General features: G+C 54.7%; 1 protein-coding gene across 1 annotated transcript in view; it reads left to right on the forward strand.

Annotated features, from left to right (window-relative positions):
• Nucleotides 1-24,235, forward strand: part of NDRG1 (N-myc downstream regulated 1) — a 53,401-nt gene that overhangs the window by 8,499 nt on the left and 20,667 nt on the right. Inside the window, exons 2-7 of the mRNA XM_045979334.1 lie at nucleotides 3,960-4,040; nucleotides 6,775-6,810; nucleotides 17,269-17,374; nucleotides 19,357-19,477; nucleotides 23,323-23,385; nucleotides 24,111-24,171. Coding sequence (XP_045835290.1) covers nucleotides 3,978-4,040; nucleotides 6,775-6,810; nucleotides 17,269-17,374; nucleotides 19,357-19,477; nucleotides 23,323-23,385; nucleotides 24,111-24,171 — 450 coding nt within the window. The 5' untranslated portion in view covers nucleotides 3,960-3,977. The remainder of the gene's footprint in view (nucleotides 1-3,959; nucleotides 4,041-6,774; nucleotides 6,811-17,268; nucleotides 17,375-19,356; nucleotides 19,478-23,322; nucleotides 23,386-24,110; nucleotides 24,172-24,235) is intronic.

Consider the following 24,235-nt stretch of genomic DNA (forward strand, 5'->3'; position numbering starts at 1 on the left):
TTAAGCCCGGGCATAGACCCTGCTGAGCCAGGCGGAGCCTCGGATGGCCTGAGAGGAGTGACCTCCGGACTGTGGGCCCTGCAAGCCCAGTGGCGCCTGGTGGGGATGGGAGCGCCGGGCAGAGCACCCCAAACCAGGTGACCCCGCAGGCGTCCGTCCCTCCTGGTGAGGGAAATCAGAGTCGCCTACAAAGTGGCGTGAGGAGCTGGACCTGCTTCCTTGAACGGGCCATCGGGTCTCGCTACTGTGGGTTTGAAACCGTAGAAGACGCTTTTTAAGGAAAAGTGGGGCGAAGAAGTAACTGCGCCGCAGAGGCCTCCGCATCCCGGCCAGTCCGTCTGTCCGCACCGGCCCTGTGCCGTTCCAGGCCGTCCCTCCGCCCCCAGGGCTGCAGGCGAAGTGACGGCGGTGCTGGCGGTGGTGGGGGGACGTGTGGGACTCTGTGAGTCTGGGAGAGTGTGGCCTCGGGGGGAGACGGGCAGCCATGACGGGGTCGGGGGTGGGCGGCGGTGAGCCGGACTGCGAGCTCGGTGGGGCAGGGCTGGCTGTGCTCATGACATTGCCCCTGACCCATCACACAGTAGGGCCTTGTCAGCAAAACTTGTGGGACCTGTCCCATTTCGCTTGGTCCGGGGCACGGGAGAAGCGAGTACAGGAAACAATTTCTGAACGAATCACTGTTTCAAAGCCCACTCTCCTGGGACTCAGAGGGTGTTTGAGGGTGGGCACGGAGGCACGGGGCTGTAGGGGCCCATGGTGGTTGGGGGGCTGCCAGGGGGCGTTGGGTCCTTTCCTCGTCACCCAGTACACGCCAGCTTTTTTTTTTTTTTTTTTTTTTTTGTCTTTTTGTAAATCTGTTTTTCTGTCTTGAGCTTCCTTATACGATTTCTTTTTTTTTTTTTTTAAGATTTTATTTATTTATTTGACAGAGAGGATCACAAGAAGGCAGAGAGGCAGGCAGAGAGAGGAAGGGAAGCAGGCTCCCGGCTGAGCAGAAAGCCCGATGTGGGGGCTCGATCCCAGGACCCTGGGATCATGATCTGAGCCGAAGGCAGAGGCCTTAGCCCACTGAGCCACCCAGGTGCCCCCTCCTTATACGATTTCTTTAGGTAAACATGTTCCAAAATAAAAGTTTGCAAGGTGTTCTGATTCAGGCAAAGGAGAACGGGGTGAGGGCCGGCCTTGGGCTGGCCTAAGTCAGCAGAATTGGGTTGGAAGCAGTCACCTGTCTTCCTGCCCCTGGCAGACTGACCACCTGCGGTCGGGAGCTGTGGAGGGGGGGTTGCCCCAGGGGCAGAGAGCACCTCAGCAGCCCGGGTTTGGGCAGTCGTGGTTGGTGCTGGACAGTGACCCACATGGAGGTCCTGGCGCGGCCCTGCCGGGAAGCTCACATGCATAAGCACAGGCGGCCGGGGACCCGCACCAAACCCACCCTCCCCGGGGACACGTAGGACGGAAGCTTCCTCTGCTTTATCCCATCTCCCCACAGACCTCAGAGTCCCCAGGGTGCTATGGATGTTTCTCCGTCTAGACCTGGGTGTCTCAGCCTGGATGCTGTTAACAGCTGAGGCCAGACAGTCGTACTGCGGGGGCCGTCCTGTGCAATAAGGGGGTGCTGAGCAGCGTGTCTGACCCCCACCTACGAGATAACCAGCAGCGTATCCCGGCTGTGACCGTCAAAAACATCTCCAGACATTGCTAATGTCCTCTGGGGGAACCGAATCACTTGTTTGTCTGGAGAATCACTGGGGCGGTTCTCGGGGCCTCACCGGAGCCTCTCCGTGGCCCCCAAGGGCTCCAGGGAAGCAGTGATTCTTGAGTATTTGATCTTCAAGAGAGACTGGCCAGTTCTTGGACCTGCTGCCTGGTGTGAGCTGGGAAGCTGAGTTGTAGGAAGGAAAAGGAGGGAGTGGGGTAAGGAGGCTTCCCTGGGAACACATTTAGCACATTTAGGAACCCGGGAAGGCTGGGCTGAAGCTCTTTCCTGTTCTAAAGGAGAATGAGGGAGCCGGTCCGGTGGAGGCTGAGGTTCTGATGAGATCCCAGCATCAGAAAGCCACAAACCACGCTGGACTGAACGCGGGCGTGTGCTTGAGTCCCAGTGCATGGGGACTGTTTCAAGTTCTTTCAGTCTTGTGGTGCAGTGATGATTTAAGACTGAATTTAAACATAGACGTGGCTGTTAAACTGCATCAGACCTGTTCATGTACGTATTCAAGAAGCAAGATGTGGTCCGACTTTGGGGACAAGGTAGGTAGCTGCCAGTCCTGGGGAGCTCGCAGGTGGGGCTGCCCTGCGTGTAGGAGCCTGTGGAATGGGAAGCCCTTATACTCCGTGTGAAGGGTGGCATTGCCAGAACCCTGAGCTTCTGGAAGGCTCCTTAGGCTGTGTAGGCGAAGGTGTCCCACGGGCCAGGGTCTCGGGACCACGAACACGCTGAGTTAGCGAGGCCGACAGACCTCTCCCTTTCATGCCTCCTGCCTCCGAACTGGCGGCTGCCCAGGAATGCTCACAAACATAAAACCGACTTTGTTTTTGGAATGTTCTCGAGCAGAGACTCCAGAGGTTGCATAAAGGCATTCTTGTGGGGCTGGTTATCTGCCGGGGAAAATCGTGCTGGGGCCCCAGACCAGAGCACCCCAGGGGATCTGCCCACGGAATGCCATGTGTTGGCCCAGGGGGTGGGTGCAGGGTGACCTCTGAGAGGTGCCCCACAGCGAGGATTCTCACGGGTCTAAGAGTGGGTCTTCAGAGGAGCCCTAGTTACAATAGCTTTCGTTCCTCGGTCCCCTTGTGTCTCTGGAGTGCTGGGCAACGCGTCACTGCCCAGAGCTTGCTCCAGAGACAGCTGATGTGTCCAGAACTCTCCTGATGAGCTCTGTGGGGGTCCCTTCCTGATCCTTCTGTGCCTCCCGTGTTAGAACCAAACAGGACCTTCTCTGGCCCACTCTGCTCCCGCAGCCCAGCTCCCCATCCTGCTTCCCAACCCCACTCTGACCTTCCATCCACTCACCCTCTGCCTCTCCCACTTTATTCTCCCACACCCTCCTTCCCACTCCCTGCTGCCTTGAAAGCCTTTTCTCCTTCAAAATCCCTCTGAATGTCAAGTCCTGTAGACCCCTGGAGCTGGAGGTGTTCCCTGGCCTGGCCCCGTCCTCACCAGCACGTAGCAGAGAGCCCTGCACGCCGGCGGGCACGGAGGTGTCCGGGAGGCCCAGCCCACTATGAGGGCTAGTTAGAGAATGAAAGGGGACGGAGCTCGTGCCCAGCCTTCATATGGGGATCCTCGCCTGACTCTCCATCCCCTTTGGTTGTCAGCCTGGGGCTGCCTGACTTCCGGATCAGTGATGTGGGTCCCCCCCCAAATGCAGCAAGATATTGTCCGATTTTTGCTTTTGTTGCCCTTGCCTGAGGAGACACCCCGAAATAGTGCTTAGACCAACGTCTGAGAGCTCACTGCCTGCTCTTTCAGTGGCAACATAGGCCCTGTAGTCAAAACCGTTGTCATCAATTTGTACAGCGGCGAGACCTGCCGTGGTGATCATTTCGTAATGGATAAAAATACCGGTCACCCTCGTGAAACGAGTGTCCCTGGAAACGAACGTCATACCGCATGCCAGCTATAATTTAATGAAAAGAACGCCGTGAGAAATGCCCTGGGTGAGGCAGTTGGGCCCTGGGGGCTGTGTGCGAGGACCCGGCTTGGTGTGTCAGTCCATCCCGTGCACTAGAAAGGTGGTTGTGTCCTCAAGCCTTGGTTTCCCTGCCTGCCCCCGCCCCCCTGATGCAGGAGTGGTGGCACGAGGCGGGGGGTGGGGGTTGCTTGTGACTGTGATGTGCTGGGTGTGTGATGCGAGCCACTGGGTAGACGGGGGCTCCTTCCGTGGCCTCGGATTTGCTTCCTTTGGGCAACGTCTGTGAGCAGGAAAGGCTGACCCGTGGCCTTCGTTTCTTTGCAGGCAGGCGACAGCAGGGACATGTCTCGGGAGCTGCAGGACGTGGACCTCGCTGAGGTGAAGCCTTTGGTGGAAAAAGGGGAGGTGAGTGGAGACGCTCCTGGCCACATCCGCTCCTATTATGCACGCTCGTACGCGGACATTGGTGGGCGTCCAGGACAGACACGTGTGTGTGCGTGCCCGCATGCATACGCACTTGCGTCTGTCCCCTGCTTCTTAGTGTCCAGAACTGCAGAAGGACAAGAGGTGCCTTGACGTTTCACATCAAGGGGGCCTCCCTGTTGGAGATAGAAGCCCATGTCCTCCAGCTTGGGCTGGCACGGTCCATCCTGGGCCAGAAAAGCGTTTCCATTTGCACAGTTGACGCTGTGTTCTAATTTACATTCGTCTCCCTTTTCCTACCAAGCTCTGTAACTGCCTGTGATGATAAATCTTTTTAAGGATACAAGGCTCAGGCTCAAAAGTGAAGTTATGCTAAGGCCAAGTAAAGGATTTCAAAAATAATAAGTAACACGCACCAGACACGTCTTGCATGCTGGTTCCTGGCCTGTATTTCATGGTTATCTTGGGCTGACCGACAGGATAGACTATGATTAGTTGATGCTAAGTTCTATGGTCGTTCCCATCTTACAGAAGGGAAAGGGGAGTCTCGGAAAGTTCATTTGTCCTCCATCCCATAGTTACAGAGCGTGGGGCCTGTGCCTTTGCTATTTTCATGACTTTGCATATGGCTGCTGTGTCTTAGGTCCATTATTTTGTAGACTCTTTGTTATGAAAGTGTGAGGCCATCGCCTCTCTCCCCGTTTTGCAGAGACAGTCACTGGTCTGTATTGGGAAGAGAATCACCCAAGATCATGCAGAAGGAGGAGGAGAAGCCAGGCCCAGGGGAAGCTGCAGACTCCTTGTTACCATTCTGCCCCGGGGGTCTGCAGATGGTTTCTGTAAAGAGCCAAACAGTAAATAGCTCATGCTTTGCACACCGTTCAGTCTTTGGGAACAACTGAGCTCTACTGTTACAGCATGAAAGCAGCCATACTCAGTATGTGAGCAAATGGACTTGTTGTGTTCCAATAAAACTTTATTTACAAAAATAGAGGAGGGCTGTCATTTGCTGATCCCTACCGTTCTCTGCACATGCTCCAAATCCATTTCCTCTTCATCAGAGGCTTTAAAAGCAAACAAACCAACCAACCAACCCTTGGTCATACAGAGACATATCAACATGGTCTCATTTTTCCCTTTTAAGAAGCCATATGAAATAGTATAGAGCACACCTTGCTTTACTCATGTAACAAACGCTCTTGGAGACCTTTCCAGCGACGGTCCACAGGACACTTTTCCCTTCCAGTTTCCCAGCGTCCCCCAGAGTTGGTTGGACCAGTGCCTTTTCTGTGGACATGTGGGTCTTCCCAGCCTTTTGCTGTTCGCAGCAACTCTGTGGGGTACTTGCATCATTTGGACCTTGGACCTGTGTCATTCGTATACGTGCAGGTGCAACACTAGGATAAATTCTCAGCGGTGGCATCTCTGGGTCCAAGGCTAACTGCATTTCTACACACAGTCTTTATACTTTCCAGGAAGCCGACTGGGATCTTGGGAACATTTTATTTTTGAAACCGACATCTAGGAGGTTATCACTTGCAGGTGGCACGTCTGTCTCAAAGTGAATATTTGCCTTTTCTTCCAAGTTTTTTTTTTTTTAAGATTTTATTTATTTATTTGACAGAGATCTCAAGTAGGCAGAGAGGCAGGCAGAGAGAGAGGAGGAAGAAGCATGCTCCCTGCTGAGCAGAGAGCCCGTTGCGGGGCTCGATCCCAGGACCCTGAGATCATGACCTGAGCCGAAGGCAGAGGATTTAACCCACTGAGCCACCCAGGCACCCCTCTTCCAAGGTTTTGATGGAAGGAAACCTTCTAGTTCCTTTGACTGACTCAGCACGGTGTTTTTAATTAGACTTGCTTGGGGAAGCTCTTTCTGACACCTCTTCTCAATCCGGATGGCCACGGTGCTCTTTTTGACACTTGGGGGGGTTGTACAGAATGGCTTTCCAGCCCCCTCCCACCGACACGCACATTCACAGAGTGGGCATTGGCCACATCTGCTGCTCCCTTAACCCTGCCCAGGGTGTGTGAAGCCATTTTAATCTCCAGCAGCGGAGCATCTGTTCCAATCGGGTCTTCCAGCCCTGGCTCTCCCAAGGGGTTTCCCTCTGTATTTCCTTCCCCTCATTTGCATTTTGCTCTGCTGAGCTGTCTTCCTCCGTAGTGTTTGGTGATAGGGTCTGGCTGGGGCATCGTTTTCAGAGGGTTTTGGACTCCCATCTCTAGACCGGAAAGAAAACATGCCAGCAACATCTCCTGGGAAAGTTGCAGTCCCTTCTCAGAGCCACATTCTCCCTGCTCCCCAGGGGACTGGGACCCCTTGATGATGGGGGTAACTATGGAAGATACTGAAGGACAGTGACATGGTCAGATTTGAGTTTAAAAGTGTAACATGTGGGTAGAGGCAGGGAAATAACTAAATAGCCTGTTACATCCCTGTATCTCTCAAGCTTGTGGCCAGCTTAGACCTTCAGATCTTTTTTGATCAAGTGTGTTCTCAAAAAGGATCTGGCTAATGTGTCTACTTTTCTGCTGGACTGCTCTTCTCTGAGATGAAAAGGAAAGTCTCTCTTTGTAAGAAACTGGAGAGGCCCCACGAAGGAGGAAGGGTCAGCATAGACTCAGGGCTTGGAGAGACCCGGGTGTTCCAACATTTTTTTTTTTTCCCCAGGAAACTGACAGAACTGACTCATCTCATCTCTCTTTCTCTCCACAGACCATCACCGGCCTCCTGCAAGAGTTTGATGTTCAGGCAAGTGAGAGGGTGTGACTGCCCTTCCCCCTCCCCTGTTCTGTTTTCTCTCTTTCCTTCTTCTTTCTGTTGGTTGAAGATCCGTTGTTCGGACACTGGGGGCAAGGGGAGGGGAGGAAGTTGCATCACCGGGTTCTCCACACTCAGCTCCTTCCCCCCTGAAAGAAACTGGTTTGAGCTCTGGCCGAGGAATCAAGAGCCCGTCACTCCCTAGGAAGGCAGGATGGGGATGTTGGGCTGTGGGGCATATGTGGGAGGGACATGGGAGAGAAGTTCGGTGGGCTTGGGACCCGGTGATGGGAGGAAGCCGAGCAAGGCTTGATGTTCTTGGCTCTGCTTGGGAAAGTGAGCCCTGCTCTGTGGTCTCCTGGCTCCATCCCTGCTCAGGGTTGGCATGGGCGAGGGGGGTGTGTCTGGAGCTTTTTCCAAGAATAAGTTTTCAGGAGAGAAGGCTGGCTGGTGTTGGCAGAGGGAAGGGTCAGAACCTCAGGAACTGGAAGCCCTGGACTCATTATCTCAAAGCTGGCATGGGCCTCAGCGGGGGCAGGGATGGGGGGGGTGGCGGGATCCCTGATGGGAGGTGTCCTGGGCAGTGTTGGGTCAGTAGCACACCCTATCTACTAACTCTTCTGTGAGTCGTCCTTTTGTCGTGTCTCCCCGCCCCCACCCTCGTAGTGAAATACACATGAAATGTACCCCCCTAACCATTTTTAAGTGTGAGCTCCAGGGGCACTAACTACGTTTCTGATGTTGTGCAACCATCACAGCTGTCCAGCTCCAGAACTCTTCATCTTGCAAAACTGAAACTCTCACCCCAGTAGACGCAGATTCCCCACTGTCTCCTCCCTGCAGCCCCGGGTCACCGCTGTTCTGCTTCTCTCTGTGTCTGGCAACTCTATGGCTCACGTAAGGGGTATCCTGCTGTGTTTTGTTGTCTTGCCATTAGCTTATTCTGCTTCACGCCATGGCCTCAGGATTTGTCTGTGCTGTGGCAGGTGTCAGGATTCCCTTTTCTTCTAAGGCTGAATACTATCCCGTTGGAATGTGGAATGCCGTCGGGAGCATGGGCGTGCAAATGTCTGTTCGGGAACCCTGCTTTCCGTTCTTTGGGGTGCACCCGCAGAAGGAGAATGGCCGGATCATGTGATTATTAAAGATTTTTAAAAGCTTGGTTCTGGATTTGGAGAAACCTTGAAAGCATCGCTTATTTGTTTCCCGGGAAGCTAATTCCTCGTGTTTGTGTCTCTCTTGGTAGTGCAGACCGCTGTTAGATGCTGTGGTTTTCTAGGCACTGGTAGGCAGTAGAACAGAGAACAGAACCTCCGGCCCCACCTGCCAGCCCAGGTTACCACCTGACTTTAAGGTCGCCCAGGCTGGGGTGGGTGGGGCGGTGCACATTCAGGACATCAGCAAAGGGAAGCCCGGGCTGGGGGCTGGGAGAGAGAGGGTGAGGACCCCCAACCCATCATGCACCAGGCTGGGTTGGGCCCTCGCAGTTAATCCCGGAGCTGTCCTGCGAGGTGGGAGCATTTTTCTGATTGTGCCTCCCTTTGTTCCTTTCACAAATGCCTGCTTTATGCCTGGCATTGTCTTAGGTGCTGGGGACACAGTGGGGAGCGTGACAGGCGGTGATCCTTGTTTTCAGGAACTTAAATTCCGAACTCATAGCTCAGCACTGCCGAGCCGGGAACACATGCCAGGCATGGCTCAGAGCGCGGAGGGGCACGCTCACAATGGTGCCTCTCTTCGTGGTGCGGAGGGAGAGCCCAAAGCACAGAGAGATTGAGTAGCTTGCCTGAAGCCTCAGGGGTGGAAAAGGGTCTGAACTCAGCTGGTGCATTTCCGGAGCGCCTGTTGGAAACCATTCCTTCTGAGTTTGCTGCAAGTCGGGGGAACCAGTCTAACATGCCGACGACAGCTCCTGGAAGGGCTTTGAGGACAACAGCTCTCCCTGCCATGGCGGGGTGCAGTCTAGGAAGGCTGTCGGAGGTGGTGACATTGAGCTGAGACAGGCATGATAGATGGAGCCAGTCATGTGACCAGGAGAAGCTTAGGGACCCATCAACCCACACAGGGGCCCCCGAGCCTTCTGAGGGTCCCCTGATGTCTCTGAACGAATAGGCGCGATATTCCCAGTGAATCGTTATCGGAGCTGAATCTGGGTGCTGAGTAATACTCTGTCAAGGTTGTTTACAAAAGTATCTCTTTGTATAAAACTATACTAATACGGATTTGGCTCCTAGACCTGGTTGACTCATGGTGTTTATGAAAGTTTCCGTCAGATTTCCAGCAGTCTCCGAAATCGTGGGTGTGGGTTGCTGTAGGACGTTCCCTCCAAAGCTGCACGGCCCTGTAGGCTCTCCGTATCCTGCAGAGTTACGGACCACAGGCCAGAGGTGGAGAAGGACAGAGCCGTGGTTCTGTGCCCCAGGTAGGGACTTGCCAGCCCACCCTGACCTCAGACTTCACACGGGGCTCTGGCAAAGTGTCTCCTGCCTGCTGCGGACCTTTTCGGGCTCAGATGAGCCAGGCCAGGGCCCAGGGCTTCCCAGGCACTCTTGCTGAACCTCTGGGACTTGTTCTATCAGCCCTCCTTGGCAGATCGGGAAACTGAGGCTTTCCAGCAGGTGTGAAGGGGCCCCGCCGAACCTGGTCTGACCCTGAACCTTTCTCTCTGCCGTGAAGCGTTACAGTGGTGATGGGCCTGGGAGGGCCGGTGGGGGCTAGAACCCAGCGTATCTTGGCAGCTCCAGTTGTAAACCAACATGGCTGGGCAAATACTCTGGACAGCTCTTCGCAGGGGGCGAACGTTTAACCCCCCCAAGGGTGAGCCCATGCAGGACTCACAGCGGGTGTGCCCTCGTGGCAAACTGCTTTCATCTGTTCATTTAGTTGGTTCCTTGCTGCTCATGAAAACGGGGGGACCCCGGCTGGGCAGTTCCTCGGGGGTCAAATTTAAGGAGCCCGAGCAGCCTCACTGCATGGATCCCACAGCAGCCCATGTTATTTCTTGGAAAATATTTGGTGCTTCAGCATTTTGACTAACTCAGGCAGACTCTTTGTTCTTTTCTCGGAGTAGTCAAGATTTTTTTTCCCCCTGAATCAAAACACACCGTAGCCCAGAGCTCCGCAGTCAGAAGCCTCTGGAGGGTCTGCTGCACGAGCCGCAGGGCTGCCTGCCTTCGGAGAGAGCTCCCTGCGAGGACACAGGCTTTGTGGCCTTGTCTCTTCCTGGCTGACATCACCTTAGGCTGGGCACTTAGTTTGGGGCCTGGCTGATGTTTTGGGGCAAATTGATTGGTTCCCAGCCTTGGAAGGTTGTGACGTGCTCTTGGGGACCTTTCTTTGCATGCCTTTCCTGGCGACCCTCTGGGATCCTCAGAGTACGGGGCTGGGTGGGCTCCTGGGCTGAGGTGCCTTGGCCGCAGGATGGGTGCAGTTTGATTTGATTTTGCAGAGAAGGTTTTGGTATCAGGAGCTAGGCTGTTGTGTTTGCAAATTGGATGAGTAGGGTAGGTGGGAATATTTTGGGTTCCAGCTTACTTTCTTTGGCTAGACTCCTAGAATCCAAGAATATCAGACCTGGCAGATGCTTTATGAGCTAGCCCTTCCCTCTCTGGTCCAGGTGGGGAGGCTTCCTGGAAGTCTACTAATGGGAGGGGAGGGGAGAAGGGAGCAAATGCATTATTTGCATGCCTGCTTACTGTCTGAGCCCTTCTGTGCCAGGTGGGAATGTTACCCTCTTTTGCAGATGAGAAATCAGTCTGGAGATGTAAAGAAATGCACCAAAGGGTGCTGTCAAGCTAACCCTCAGTGACCCAAGTGACTCTGAGATAGGAGATAATCACGGGAGTCCTGATAACTGATGTCCTGAGCACTAACCAAACCCCGGAAATTGTTCTGGCCTCTTCTGGGTGGTGTCCTTAACCCTCACAGCAGGCCTCCAGGAGATGGCTTAGGGCACCCATGGTTTATAGTTGAGACAAGGCCCAGAGAAGGTTGAAGGGATTTGCCCTGTGTTGCCCCATGATGAGATAGATGACCAAGCCTGACCCAGTGCCTATGTCTGGAGCCAAAGTCAAAGTCCCTATAACCAGTGGGGGGAGGGGGTGGCAGGTTGCGACCACTGCCTCTCCTTCCAACACTCCAGAGGCGGGACACTTGCTCTGGCCCCAAATGGCCTCTCCTGTTAGATTTGTTGTTTCTAATTCCCTCCGCCTGGATCTTCAGTTACTCAGGTGGTTTGATCTGATTTGGTGTCCGTGGGAATCTGCGTGTTCATCAGGCTCCCTGGGCATGGGCCTCTGGGTGTGGAGCAGCAGGGGCCATGGCACAGGAGGCAGTGGGCAGCGTCTCCTGGGGTCTGGCTCCCACTTCTCAGCTCGGTCTGAGCCTGGCAGAGGGTGAGGGTGTTGGGAGAGGTGATTTTTTCCCCCCATTTCTTGGAAGCAGATCAGCTTCTAGGGAAAATGGAAACAGTGACCTTTTACTAATTTCTTTCTTTGCACACAGTTGCTTCTTGTTTTCACGCTCCCTGACTGAAGGTGGGCAGAACTGAGAGGCTTGGAAATCCTCAACCCACCATTTCCCTTCCCGGCCTTCCCTCAGCCCCACCTCCCAGCCAGGCCACTGGAGTTTAGAGCCAAGCCCGAGTGACAGATGGCAGAAGTGCTCCTCTGGGTCTCTGAGATGGCTGGCTTTTTCTCTCCTCTGTGGGTTTCCTGGGAGTGCCCTTTGTGGGGAGGGGAGTGGTGGGCCAGGAGAGGGGTGCCGCACCCACTAAGCCTCCCCCACGGTGGGGCTCGGCTCTCCCTGGGTCTAGGCCCACAGTATAGACATCCATGTCCTAGAGTCACAGGGCAGGTCCAGTGGACAGAAGCCGGTTGTCTTTGCTAGCTGTGTGTCCTTGGCCGGTGGCCTGACCTCCCAGGGGCTTAGTCTTCTGATCTGTAATCTGGGGGAGGATCACTAACTCCCAGGGGTGTCGTGAACGTGATAAACACAGCGTGGGATGCAGCACACAAGCCTCCCTCTTCTGCTCCGTGGGTGGACGGATGGCTGGCGCTCCTCCTTCTCTTTTCTCCGATCTGACAAGACTTCCCTCCTAACTCTCTCTTCCCAGGAGAATTGCGGTCTTTGGTGTGGGCTCCGGCTTCACTCTGTATTCCCAGGCTGACACCCGTCTGCCCGCAGCAGCTGGTTTCCTGACTCTGTAGCTTTTCTTTTCCCTGATGTGCTGACAGCGTTCAGCTGGGCCTCCTGGAGGTCATATCTTCAAGGGGGCCTAGCTTGCCTCCTGCAACCTGGGACTTGACTGGCAGTCAGGACATGGGGGGCCCCCCTGCTGCCTGCAGGAGCATGTGCTGGGGTTCACAGATGCTGGCTTTTTCCATCTGTGAAATAGCTGTTACCGTGTTTGCTCAGTAAACAGATGACTGTCCTTATAGGCGGATCATCTCTGTTTCTTGCACACACGCGCCCCTCCCCAGCATCTCTCACTCTTCACCTGCTTCTTACTTAATGGGAAGGAGGTCAGTGGCCTAGCCAGGTGTGCCCTTCCCCGCTGTGGGCACTGGAGATGAACCAGGAGGATGGGGGGAGGGCAGTTCCTTGCCATTTCCTCTTGAGCCTCTGTGGTCATGATTTGCCTTTTCTTGCCTCAACAAGGCTTGACTTCATGCTTCGTCTGACTCGCCCAAATTCGGTTTTCTTTGCCTGTTTATTGTTCCAGAGAGTGCCCTCCGCCCTTGGCTGTGCCTTGACCAAGGATTGCTAGACTGCAGGGAGGGGCAGCCCAGTGCACCAGCTGACTTAGCATCTGGCTAAGTGTGTCATCCCTTAGAGTCCAGATGATTCTGTGTCTCCCCGGGGCCTGCTGGGAAGGAGGGGATTAGGGAGGAAGGTGGCAGCAGATGGTCTCAGAGCTCCCCTGGATCACTCAACCAGTTGACTTAAGCCATTGGGACCCCCTTGTGGGTTCACACTGATTATCTCTGGGACAGGCATCTGTAACAGCCAGCATGGAGCTAAAGACTGCCTTTTCTAGAACACTTCGCAGTGCACCCCACGGTTTTAATCTTGGGAGCAGCCCCAAGAGCAGGTGGACTCCTTACTGCCCTCGGTTGACAGCTGAAGGAATTCCCACACTAGTCTGGTAACTTGCCCAAGGGCACATGGATGTATCATTAAGATTAGTATTCCTCAACACACACTGCTCTCAGTAAGGAAATGTTTGCTATTCTGCTGAGTCGGAAGACTTGTGAAGTCATCCAGTCCCAGACTCCTCCCAGCTTCCCGCTCTGTCTTCTCTAGCATACACTTTTGTCCTCATGCTCGTAAGATGGCTGCTGAACCTCCAACCATCTCATTCATATTCCAGGAAGGAAGCAGGCAGAGGAGTGAGAGGAAAAAAAAAATCAAAAGGCCAAGTTTGACCCTTAAAAAAAAAAAAAATACTCTTCTCAAAACTCTGCTGACATCTCATGAGCCAGAAATGAGACTCTGGACACCCTCCGCCCTGCAACACCCCGGCTACAAGGCAGATGGGGGAACGGAGAATTTTATCAGGCACGTTGTTGGGAATTCTGCCCTAAAGGGGGAATAACAGATGTGTGAGAGGCCAGCCCACAGAGTCAGCCATAGTTTATAAAGCTCCGAAGCCAGGATTGGCAGCTGAAATGAAATCTTGAAGGAATACTTAGTGGTAAGTGCTGTTTCACCACCTGCCGTCTTGTAAGCCGTGCAGACAGTAGGAATAGGACAGGTGCCCTTTTGCCACTTACCAGCTTACAGGCGGTATGGACTCTGACTCTTGGTGCCCTTTTGGGGCCAGGCCTGGTCTGTGGCAGAGCCGGCCTCTGTCTCGGGAGTTGGCTGTCAGGTGGGAGGTGGTGATCAAACAGGTATGTGCCCCGTGGCGGGCACTGCAAATAAAAGAAGCAGTGCGCGGCGAAGGGGCCAGCCCAGGGCAGTGATGTTCGTGCTGAGGCCCTTCCGAGTGGGACACCTGCCAGCCCACGACAGTGTGGAGGCAGGTGCACGTCCTGGGAAAGATGGGTGGAGCCAATGTCATGCCTCTGTTCACGTGCCAGTGCACCCCCAGCGCCTTGTCTGTGGATGGCACGTCCCTGGAGATGCTGGGGCCATAGAAGGCCGTCCACGGCCACATGGGAGAGGGGCTGACTTAGAGTCACAGTGCACCTTCTGTCTTAAAGCTTTCTTTTCTTCATGTACCATCTGGCACAGAGAGTCAACAGGTGTCAGAGAGCACACAGAGTGTGCTCTCTGGGTTTTGGACTTGGAACAGCCTCGGATTCCGTCCCAGTTGTGTGACCTCGGGTAGATCACTTGCCCTCTCTTGGCCTGTCTCCTGTTCTGTAAAAGAGGACAGCTGTTACCCGGTGGGGCTGCGTGCATTTGGGGAGAAGACTTGGAACAGATGCCCCGGGGCAGGGCAGGAGTCGAGTAGGAGGCCTGATTTTGTGAGTATTTCCGCCATATCGCCACCTCCTCTGTACCTTGAGAGAGTGGCTTTCTAGGCTTTTCCAGAGGAGGTGAGAGGAAAACTGTACAGCTTGGGTTTTTCTCTGTAGCTTGCTTTTTTGACTGGGTCAGACCCCTATGCAGAGGCATTTCGAAGGTCTGGCTCTGAACCAGAGAAGGGCGGAGGTTGGAGATCTGGCTGGTGGAGGAATTCCAGCCAGCGTCCTAGCCAGAGAGAGGACCCTTGGCAAGTCCCAGAACAGGCGACGTCCTCTCTCAGGCAAGGGGACATGAAGTGCAGGGGACGCTGCGTTTCTTGGTGCCCTCTCTGTGGAGAATGTGGGGGTGTGAGGTAGGCCCCTTCCTACAGGATACTGCATAGTGATTCATCCCCCTGCAGACAGAGGGACAGAATGTTCTTTGGGTCTAAAGAGAACAAAGCATGTGTTTGTGTTTTCATTCCTCCATCCATCTCAGGTGCAGTCTTGGTTTTGGCCAGTGCAGAGAGAGCACCAGGGCTGGCTTAGAATCATGTGCATGCGTGGGCTCGTGTGTGTGTGTGTGTGTGTGTGTGTGTGTGTGTGTGTATGTGTGTGCGCGTGTGCGCGCGCTTCTGTGACTTAAGGAATGGGACTCGCACAAGAAAGATCACAACTGTCTTTTCTCCTCCTGCTGCCTGAGTGCCTTGCTGTATTGCTTCCACTATCTGAGACTGGCTGCCTTATCCTTCCAGATGAGGCGAGCCATGGAGAATGCTTCTGGCTGCGCAGAGGTCCGGGCCAGTGGTGAGACGGCATGGGTCACGGCCACCATCCTTGGGTGGTTCCTCTCGAGGATGAAACCTTAACGCTCCATGGGGCTCATGCAGTCCTGGGAGGTTCTGCACCTTTCCTGGGAGATTTCATGCCAATCCTGGAGTTCCTCGAGCGGGAGCAGGAGCTCTCCAAGAAGCTCAGAGCCAATTAAGGGGCAGAGGGGAGCCTGAACCCAAAGTAGTTAGTGGACTTTCTAGAGAACGATCATTTATTCTCAGGTCTTTATGCAGCATTTCCCGACTGTCTGCTGGGGCGTGGACTGTGTGCCAGGCCTGGGGACAGAACAGGGCTGCCTGTAAGCCAGGCAGGGCTGCCCCTCGCTTCTTGGACACCTTTAGTTCTGGTTCCAGGGCGGTATGATTTTAAGGCCTCCACTGAGATGAGTCAGCATCAGCCATGCATCCCCACCCCAGGGGGCTCAGGGACATCCTTGGTGCCTGCCAGGGCTGGGCATCCTGTATCTGCCACCAAGTGGTACCCAGGCACCGCATTAAACACCTCGTGACCGTGTCCCAAGGACCCCCTTTCCTCCTGGCACCGTTTCCAACCCCAAGGTGACCTCCTCCCTTGATGATCCCGGGGTGAGGTGGTTTGCTCCTGTCCTCTGGCTAGGGACCCAGGGCTCAGAAGCATCAGGGAAGGGCAGGGCTCGGATTTGAACCCTGATGACCTCAGGCTGGCGGGGATGCTGCCTGGCCTGGCCTATTTTTAGAGGGCGCCGTGTGGGTCAGCTGGGGAGACAATGGAGAATGTGACCCTCTCAATGAACTATTGTCCCCGATTGGCTTCAGGGCCAGGGACGGGCCCAGCAGATGACCGTGGCCCCCACTGGGGGCCGGGCTGTTGCTCCCTCGTCTGGATTTTTCCAGTGCTTGTAGAGGCAAGAGCGGAGTGCCGGGCACCGATGGGAAGAGAGACCGTGGACTCTGTGTTCGGGGGACTGACTCCCGTTGTTGGGGTGATGAGGGAGGTGGCTCAGGAGGATGGGGATGGGCCTGGGACTGACAGGGAGCAGGGGTCCCCTCCTTGCCGGGGTCTGTGTGGGCCCATCAGCGTCACCTGGTGAGTGCTCACACTTGGTGAGGTTCCAGCGTTCTCCCTATGTCACAGGTGTGAGGGCAGCCTGGGAAGGCCCCTTTCAGTACCCAGAATCCCCCGGCTTGCCTTAGGGGTCCTCGGAGCGAGGGCTGGAAGCGCCTGCATCGCTTGCTTGGGGTGGGGAGGGGAGCGGCTTCTTGATACACGCATGGATAACACGATGCCCTGTTCTGGAGGGAGAGCCTGAGAACTGGGGTGTATTTCTTGATTTGTGAGCCAGTTTCTCACCGGTCTGGGATGGAGGGGCTGTGTGCACAGTCCCTCCTGCTCTGTCCTGTCCTGCGGGCCTCCTGGCAGCTCCCAGGTCCTAGGTCTGCTCGCAGGGTACAGGCTGGGGGAAGGGCAGCTTGCCCAGCTCCGTGAGGCTCCTGATGGGGCATCTGGCCCGTTTATCTTCTTGTCCATGCGGGTGGACCCTGACCTGCTCTTTCCCGCCATTCATCAGCGGTCGAGATGGTTCATGTTTAGGTTGGTTTGGGGAGTAGGTTAGATGGCACCTGGAATGTTCTCTTCTTGGTGAATAAATGTCAAGTGCCGGCATAAGGTGGCCTCCTGAGGCACGAACATGGTTTGACTCTTCAGGCTTCTCAGAGTGTGAGGGCGTAAGAAGCCTGTGGGGAATATTGAGGGTGACCCTGTGGTGGGTCCTGAATGTGATTCTGGGCAGCTGCCTTGGGTTCCCTGATCCAGACGGTCACCGTCCACCGTGGGAGCAGATAGTCAAGGAAGCTCAGACTTTGATGACCCCCGTTTCCCAGGTGGAGAAAACCAGGTCCTGTGCAGAGAGGGCCTGGGGCTGGTGCCTTTCCCACGTTTTGGGCAGTTAATGTCACTGTCTGAACCAGGACTCTTTCCTCTGTCTCCCAGCTTAGTTCCTTCCCCTTCCTTCCCTGGCTCTTGGAGCGGTTTCTCTGGCCGGAGAGATCTGCTGACCAAATGAGAAACATACTTGGAGCTTCCTCAAAACACAGTTGGAAACTGGTTGCATGCAGTCAGCCGTCCCCGCCGCGGCAACGCTGAGAAGCCCACATCACAGACCCCCTCTGTCTCTGTCTTTCCTCAGGAGCAGGACATAGAGACGGTGCATGGCTCCATTCACGTCACGCTGTGCGGGACCCCCAAGGGAAACCGGCCCGTCATCCTCACGTACCATGACATTGGCATGAACCGTAAGTTCCCGGGAGCCTCAGTTCTGCTGGGGGTGGGGAGGAGGACAGCTAGGAAGGGCCGGTGGTGAGAGGACCAGCTGTTCCTCTTTTGCTGACCCTTCCTGGAGCGCTTGTGAGAGGAGAACTTGCCACAGTCTGGAAGAGCCTGGAATGCACAACGCAGGGCACAACGTTGTCTTTGTGCCTGGGTGTTCTGGGAACTCGGGGCCCTCCACTCTCGTGGGTGACAGTGACTTCTTTTGATCAGTGTGTACAGTTGTTTTGATGATTTTGACCGACTTGTACGACCATCAGCGCAGGCCATTTAAGAACATTTTTTTATCACTCTGAAAACTTTGTTCCCCCAATCTCCCGAACCCCCAGCCCCCGGCCACCTCTGGTCTGTTTCTATCTCTAAGGGCATGTGTATCCGGGACATTCGTTATAAAAGGAATCCTACCACACGGGGTCTTCTGTGGCTGGCTTCTTTCATAATGGTTTCCGTCCATCCACATAGTCCCCTGTGTTACGTCCTTCCTTCCTTGTTCCTGAATGATATTCCGTTGTGTGCATAGACCACATTTCATATTTCCGTCCTTCCGTCGATGAACACTTGGATGGTTTTGCTTTTTGGCTATTCCAAATGAGGCTGCCGTGAATGTTTACGCGGTGTTCTTGAGATTCCCAGGAAGTGTTACCATATGTGGGTTCCCCATTTTTCACAGACGGTAAAGGAGTAAGATCTGCTGAATGTTAAAATCGCGCAGGGTAGAAGCGAATCTTTCCGTGGCGATTGAGAAGGCACTGACTGGCCTTCACGTCCAGGCACCTATGTAATCCTGAGTATCGCAAGCTGGGTGATTGTGTGATCGGTGATTGACAGCCTGCCTGGCTTGCATGTTTTTCCTCCAGCTTCTTAGTACCTTGAGGCAGTGATGTCAGTCACTGAAAACCATTTTCTCCTTCATCCCTTCTCCTATATCCCTCTTCCTCTGTGTGCCCGCCCTTGGATCCATCAGCTACCAGCTCCCATGCTAGGTCCTTGGATATCTGTTACTTTATTTTTCCAGGCTCTGGTGGGGTGGAATTGCCTGTGTCTGTTACCCCTGTGGTGGAGGCTCACTGTTTTAGTAATCCAACTGCAGAAACAGAAGCCCCCAGGATCTCTGTGGCTGTACACAATACACGTTCATCTCTCCCTCCAGGAATGCCTCTGGGCATTCTGTGGGACACCTTTTGCATGGTGATTCCAGAACACAGGCTCCTGCCAGCTGTGACTTCTCCATCCCCTGGGGCCTCAGAGCCTTCTGCATTTGGCAGATGGTAGCTGGGAGAGAAACCTAGAAGAATGAGTGGCAGCTATTAACAAGAAACAACGAGCTTCACAAGCTGTTGGCTAGAACCCGGTCACATGGCTGCCTCTCATTGCAAAGGAGTCTGGGAAATGTAGTCCCACTGTGTGTCCAGGAGGAAAAGTGGGTGGATGGGTGAACAGCTGGCCCTCTTTGCCTCCAGCACTGAGCAGTTGGGAGACTCCTCCAAGGCCACGTAAGAAGTGAGAGGGTCCCTGCTTTATCTCCTGTGCCCTTCTTGGTTGAGAATCATGTGCCCTGGCCATTACTTCCAATGTGGGGGTTCCAGAAACCCAGACAGACAGAGGGCATGAATGCAGCAAGGTCCATCGCAGCCCAGCTGATGGGGAGTGATGCTGGAGCCAGGACGGGAGTCTCCTCGCAGCACCAGCTCCATCCATGTTTGGGTTTCAGCCGCTGGCATATGCAGTTGGAGCTTACTTACCCACCCTTTGCACCGCCAGGCCCGCTTGCTTGCCTTTTAGCACCAGAGGCAAGTGGGAGGGGGCAAGAAGGTCGGCATTCTTTCTTCTGTGTTCATTCCTCCCCTGAATGGGAGTGAGACCGACGACAGGCCATTATGTACCACCAAGCACCCAGATGTATTCTCTCCTTACTCCTTCCTCTTCTCTCGCCCTGCCTGTGCTCCAGACAAAACGTGCTACAACCCCCTGTTCAACTCTGAGGACATGCAGGAGATCACACATCACTTTGCCGTCTGCCACGTGGACGCCCCTGGCCAGCAGGACGGCGCTGCCTCCTTCCCTGCGGGGTAAGACCTGGAACCCCGTGCCCCCGAAGGGGCCCAGGAAAGCTGAGCCTGGGGGGGGGGGGGCGGGCATCACACTGGGTCTCTGTTTTATGGCGGTAAAGTATATATAACCCAAGATTCCTCTTCCTCTGCGTGCCCGCCCTTGGATCCATTAGAGATCCATTAGATCCATTTGATTAATGGATCCATTAGATCCACTTGATTCCCTTGAGCGTGGAGTTCAGTAGTGTCACGTGCATCCGCAGTGTAGGGCAACCGTCCCCATGACTTTTTCAGCCTCCTAAACTGAAACACTGTCCCTGATAAACACTAACTCCTTGCCCCCCCCCCCCTGCCCACCCACCCAGGGAGCGAGCTTTTTAACAGGTGCGCATGACAGGCACAGGATGGAGCGGAGACGACTTTCACTAGAAAAATAGTTCGGAGAGTTCTAGAAAGGTGGGAAGAAAAAGAGAGGGAACAATAGGAAATACTCTTGATGAAGTAGTTCTGTGGTCCGGGCTTAGGGTTTTTTTTTTTTTTTTTTTTTCTTTTTTAAGATTTATTTGAGAGAGAGAGAGAGAGTGCCCAAGGGCAGGGGAAGGGGCAGACGGAGAGGGAGAGACAATCCCAAGCGGACTCCCAGCCTAGCACAGAGCCCAACACAGGCTCAGTCCCGTGACCCTGAGATATGACCTGAGCTGAGATCGAGCGTCAGATGCTTAACCTACTGAGCCACCCTGGTGCCCCCCACCCCCCAGGTTAGTTTTTATTCACACGGGTCACTTGTACTTTGTTCCGTGGCTAGGATATATGTGCCTGCTGTTATAGCTCCATTTCCTGGATGAAGAAACTGAGGAGTGAAAAGGCTAAGTGCCTTGCTCAGAGTCATACAGCTCGTTTAACTGGGGGAATCGGAGAGTCTGCTGACTTGAAGGATCATGTTCTCTTTAGAACCTCAGGGTCTCTCATCCCAGGGATTTGGCTGCCTGCGTCTCCCGAGCGTGCAGCCAACATGGCCTTCCGGTTTCTGCTGCGAGGCTGAGACGGGCTTCCTGAGTGCCTGGGACCGGGACCATCAGTGTCCCCTGGAGGGAGGCAGACCTCTTGGAGGCTGTGATTAAACCAGGGTGCATGGGATGCCTGGGTGGCTCAGTGGGTTAAAGCCTCTGCCTTCAGCTCAGGTCATGATCTCAGTGTCCTGGGATCGAGCCCCACATCGGGCTCTCTGCTCAGCAGGGAGCCTGCTTCCTCCTTCCTCTCTGCCTGCCTCTCTGGCTACTTGTGATCTCTCTCTTTCTCTCTCTCTGTCAAATAAATAATAAAAAATCTAAACAAAAACAAAAACAAAAACAAAACCAGGGTGCAGGAGGCTCGGGGGTTTCAAGTCTCCCAGAAGGGGCCTTCTTGACATTCACAGAGAGCTTCCTCTCCTCCCTTCTCCTCCCCCTCCCCCCCCCTTCTCCTCTCCTCTCCTTCCTTTTCCTTTCTAATTGGTGTTCAGTATTATCCTTAATAATTGACCTTTGTCAGAGACCGGGAAGGACACCAGCACATGGGGCCACGACCAAAAATTCCTAATACAGTGGGACCCTGTTACCTGTTCACTAGCAGATTAAGCCAAAGGTCTGTCAGCAAATCCATCCCTGTTGGGAGCAAGTGTTTGAAAAGACTTGAGGTGACGCAGTGACTTAGCTCCCCGCAGGAGGATTTAAAAAACGTCCCTACCCCGTGGAGTTTTTATGAAGTTGACCTGGAAGCCAAGGTTCAGGGTGTTTGCCCCCCATCCCCCGGGTCAGCGGGTGATTTTAGTGTGTGGCTGGGGGCAGTCACGGCCTGAACAGGCCCTGCTTTATTTTTGCCTCCTGTAGTTGGGGGTCTCCTGCGCCCTCTAGGGTATGCTCCCTCTGTCCCAAGGCTGAGGCAGCAAAGCAGGGATGGGGACCCCAACTCTGGAGTCAGCTTCCTCCCTATGGGCGGCTTGTGTAGAATCCCTTTGCCTCCTGACTCTGTATCCAACCCCAGGAACAGCAAGGAAAGAAGCCATTGGGGGTAAGTGACTTCCCCAGAATCCCCTTTTGGGGGCTGCTGGCTGTAACCTGAGCCACGGCCATTCCAGAAGGAAACTGGCCCCATTTACTTGTAGACAAACCAGCCAGGCTCTTTCTGGCTCTTTCCAGAGCTTTTGCACCTGCTGGGTTCCCCTCCTGGAATATGTTTCCTGTACTCTACACTCATCAAACCCCAACGCCTCCTTCCATGTCACTTCTTCCAAGAAGCCCTCCCTAACCACCCGATCCAACAGAACAGGGATCCCTGTCTCAGTTTCCCTTCTGAACACCCCACTTCCCTCACTGTTACTAATCCTTTGTCGTTACGTTCCCTTGTTTCGCCTGGCCCCTGTGTGGGACCGGGCCTGCTGTGCTCATGTGGTCTCCCTGGGGAAGAGTGAGCACCCGTAACTCCTTTGTGGAAGGGCCTCTTCCCGGAGTCGTCCTCCCGGAGACCAGCCTTGTGGGATGCCTCCGAGCCCAGGTTGCTCCTGGCCTCCCCGATACCGTGGCCTATCCGCTGCTCTTGGGCGGAGTTTTTCGGCCTCCCGAAAGGACCCGTCCAGAGACGCATGGGATGTCCAGAGGAGCTGGCCCTGACACAGCGTGCCGTGTGCATCTGCTTCTGATAAAAAGGGCTGGGCTCGCTCATGGCACCCAGGGCCTTGGCGAAAGGGATGATTCCTGGAGTTCTTCCAGGCAAGTCAGGAAAGAAAACGTGCAGGAACTCTGGCCAGGGTTGTTGGCTTCTGCAGGGGCAGAGCTCTCTGGCCTTTCTGGAGATCCCAGGGAGGGGAGCACACACGGTGTGAGGAGGCAGAGGGAACAGCCGATGCGAAGGCCAGAAAGAGAGCAGGCGTGGAAATGCTCCACGAGATACCGGGGCAGCGCTATTCTTGGCTGAGAGGAAGGGACCAGCCTGGGATGTGGCTCCTCACTGTGCGGAGGGTTGGCATGTGGTACGCCCACGGGAGAGGGGGCCACAGTGGGAACAAGGAGCCCTGTGCGGGCCTGGCCTAAGGACTTGGTGACAGGCGATGGTTGTTCCCTGCACTCTGGGACGGGGAAGCATCCGCCGTAATGCATAGGCTTAGGGCAGCCTGCAGACTCCACACTCAACGCAGGAGCCATGGTTCCAGAAAATGGGTGAATCGAAGCATCCCAGTGCCTTAAAATCCTGCTGGGTGTTCTGTCTCCCAAAGCCCACTGTGTCCAGCTCATCAGCATGGACTGTTTCTCTATACTCTGTCCAAGCTCCAGAGCATCTCTCGGGGTCAAGGGGGAGAGAGGGGAGGGACTTCCCCATGGCCAGGAATGTTCTGTGGGAGAGCTTCTGGCAGGTCTCCTTCTGGGAGGTGAGTGAGAAATCCCAGAGCCCACGGAAGATGCCATTCCAAGGGCCAGCCTGGCCGTGAAGCCAAGTGGCTTATCCCAGCTTCACTGCTATTTGTAATCTGTATACTGGGGGAAATCACGGGAACCTCACAGAGTTGCCGTAAGTATTAGATGAGCTGCTAAGCCGCCTCTGATGCTTGCTGTGGGACCTGGAGCCTAGGAAGCAATCCTTCAAGGGTCAGTTTACAAGAGGGGAGGATTGGGGTGGGGCGCGGCCTCGCACAGGGGCTGAGGCTGGTGCGTGTGGCTCGATGCCGGGCAGGAGGGCCGCAGAGGGCTCGGCAGGGGGCTGAGCAGGGGCTTGGGCACACGGGTCAGGCTGTGCATGAGTCCTGCCCTTCAGGCGCGTTCCTGCTTGAATGATTCATTTCCACCGAGGGCCAGGCCCCCACTAATGGCCTCTGCATGGCTTCTCCCAAGGTACATGTACCCCTCCATGGACCAGCTGGCCGAAATGCTTCCTGGAGTGCTCCACCAGTTTGGGTAAGAGCGAGGGAACGATGGCCCCACCATCCTGCAGAGAAAGGTGGCCTCTAGCCTCTCCTTTGGCCTTGATCTGGCCTGGCCACTGAAATGGAGGGTGAATGGTCAGGAAAGAAAGGAGCTATCACATTTTCTCTACTCCACCGTCTGCCTCCCTCCCGCTGGGCTTTTCTCCACCAGCAAATACATCACCTGAAGCCCGCCCCTCCCCCCCATCCTTTCCCTGCCCCCTCTTCTTCCATTGCTCTTCCTTATTGATGGAATGTTCTGGAAGAGGGTGGCCTGCCCTCCATTTCTCCCTCCGTGCCCTATTTCTCCAGTGCTCATTTGCCTTTCACTTGAGCCTTTTGTGTGAGGATCATACCTCAGAGTTCTTGCCCATTTATTTCCCTTCCCAGTTTCAGGGTCTAAAATAAAGCTGAAGAGGGGAGAAGTGGTACCGTAACGGGCCTTCCCATAAAAGTCAGACAGTCTCTCAGAGGCTGCCTGAGAAAAGGCATGCGTCTCTCCAAGGTCACAGTGTTCTGTCAAGCCGTAAAGCATGATGCACGTCGGGTCCTCGAGGCAGCGTGTTGTGGCTTGCCAGCCACGCTCTGTGATGAGCGGGACAGACGCTGGGGGCGGTGGCGTTCCTTAGGGACCAGGAGTGGGGGAGGTTTTCAGAGGGTCATTAGGGCTCGCATTGCTCATCCTTGTGTGACGCGCCTTTTTACTTCTGCTTCCAGGCTGAAAAGCATTATCGGCGTGGGAACGGGAGCAGGTGCCTACATCCTCACTCGCTTTGCTGTGAGTTCTTGGGCATTTTTTTTTTTAAATTATGTGTTAAATGCAACCGAGTCAGGATTAAGGA

Source organism: Meles meles, chromosome 1, assembly GCF_922984935.1.
Source record: "Meles meles chromosome 1, mMelMel3.1 paternal haplotype, whole genome shotgun sequence".
NCBI classification, from domain to species: Eukaryota; Metazoa; Chordata; class Mammalia; order Carnivora; family Mustelidae; genus Meles; species Meles meles.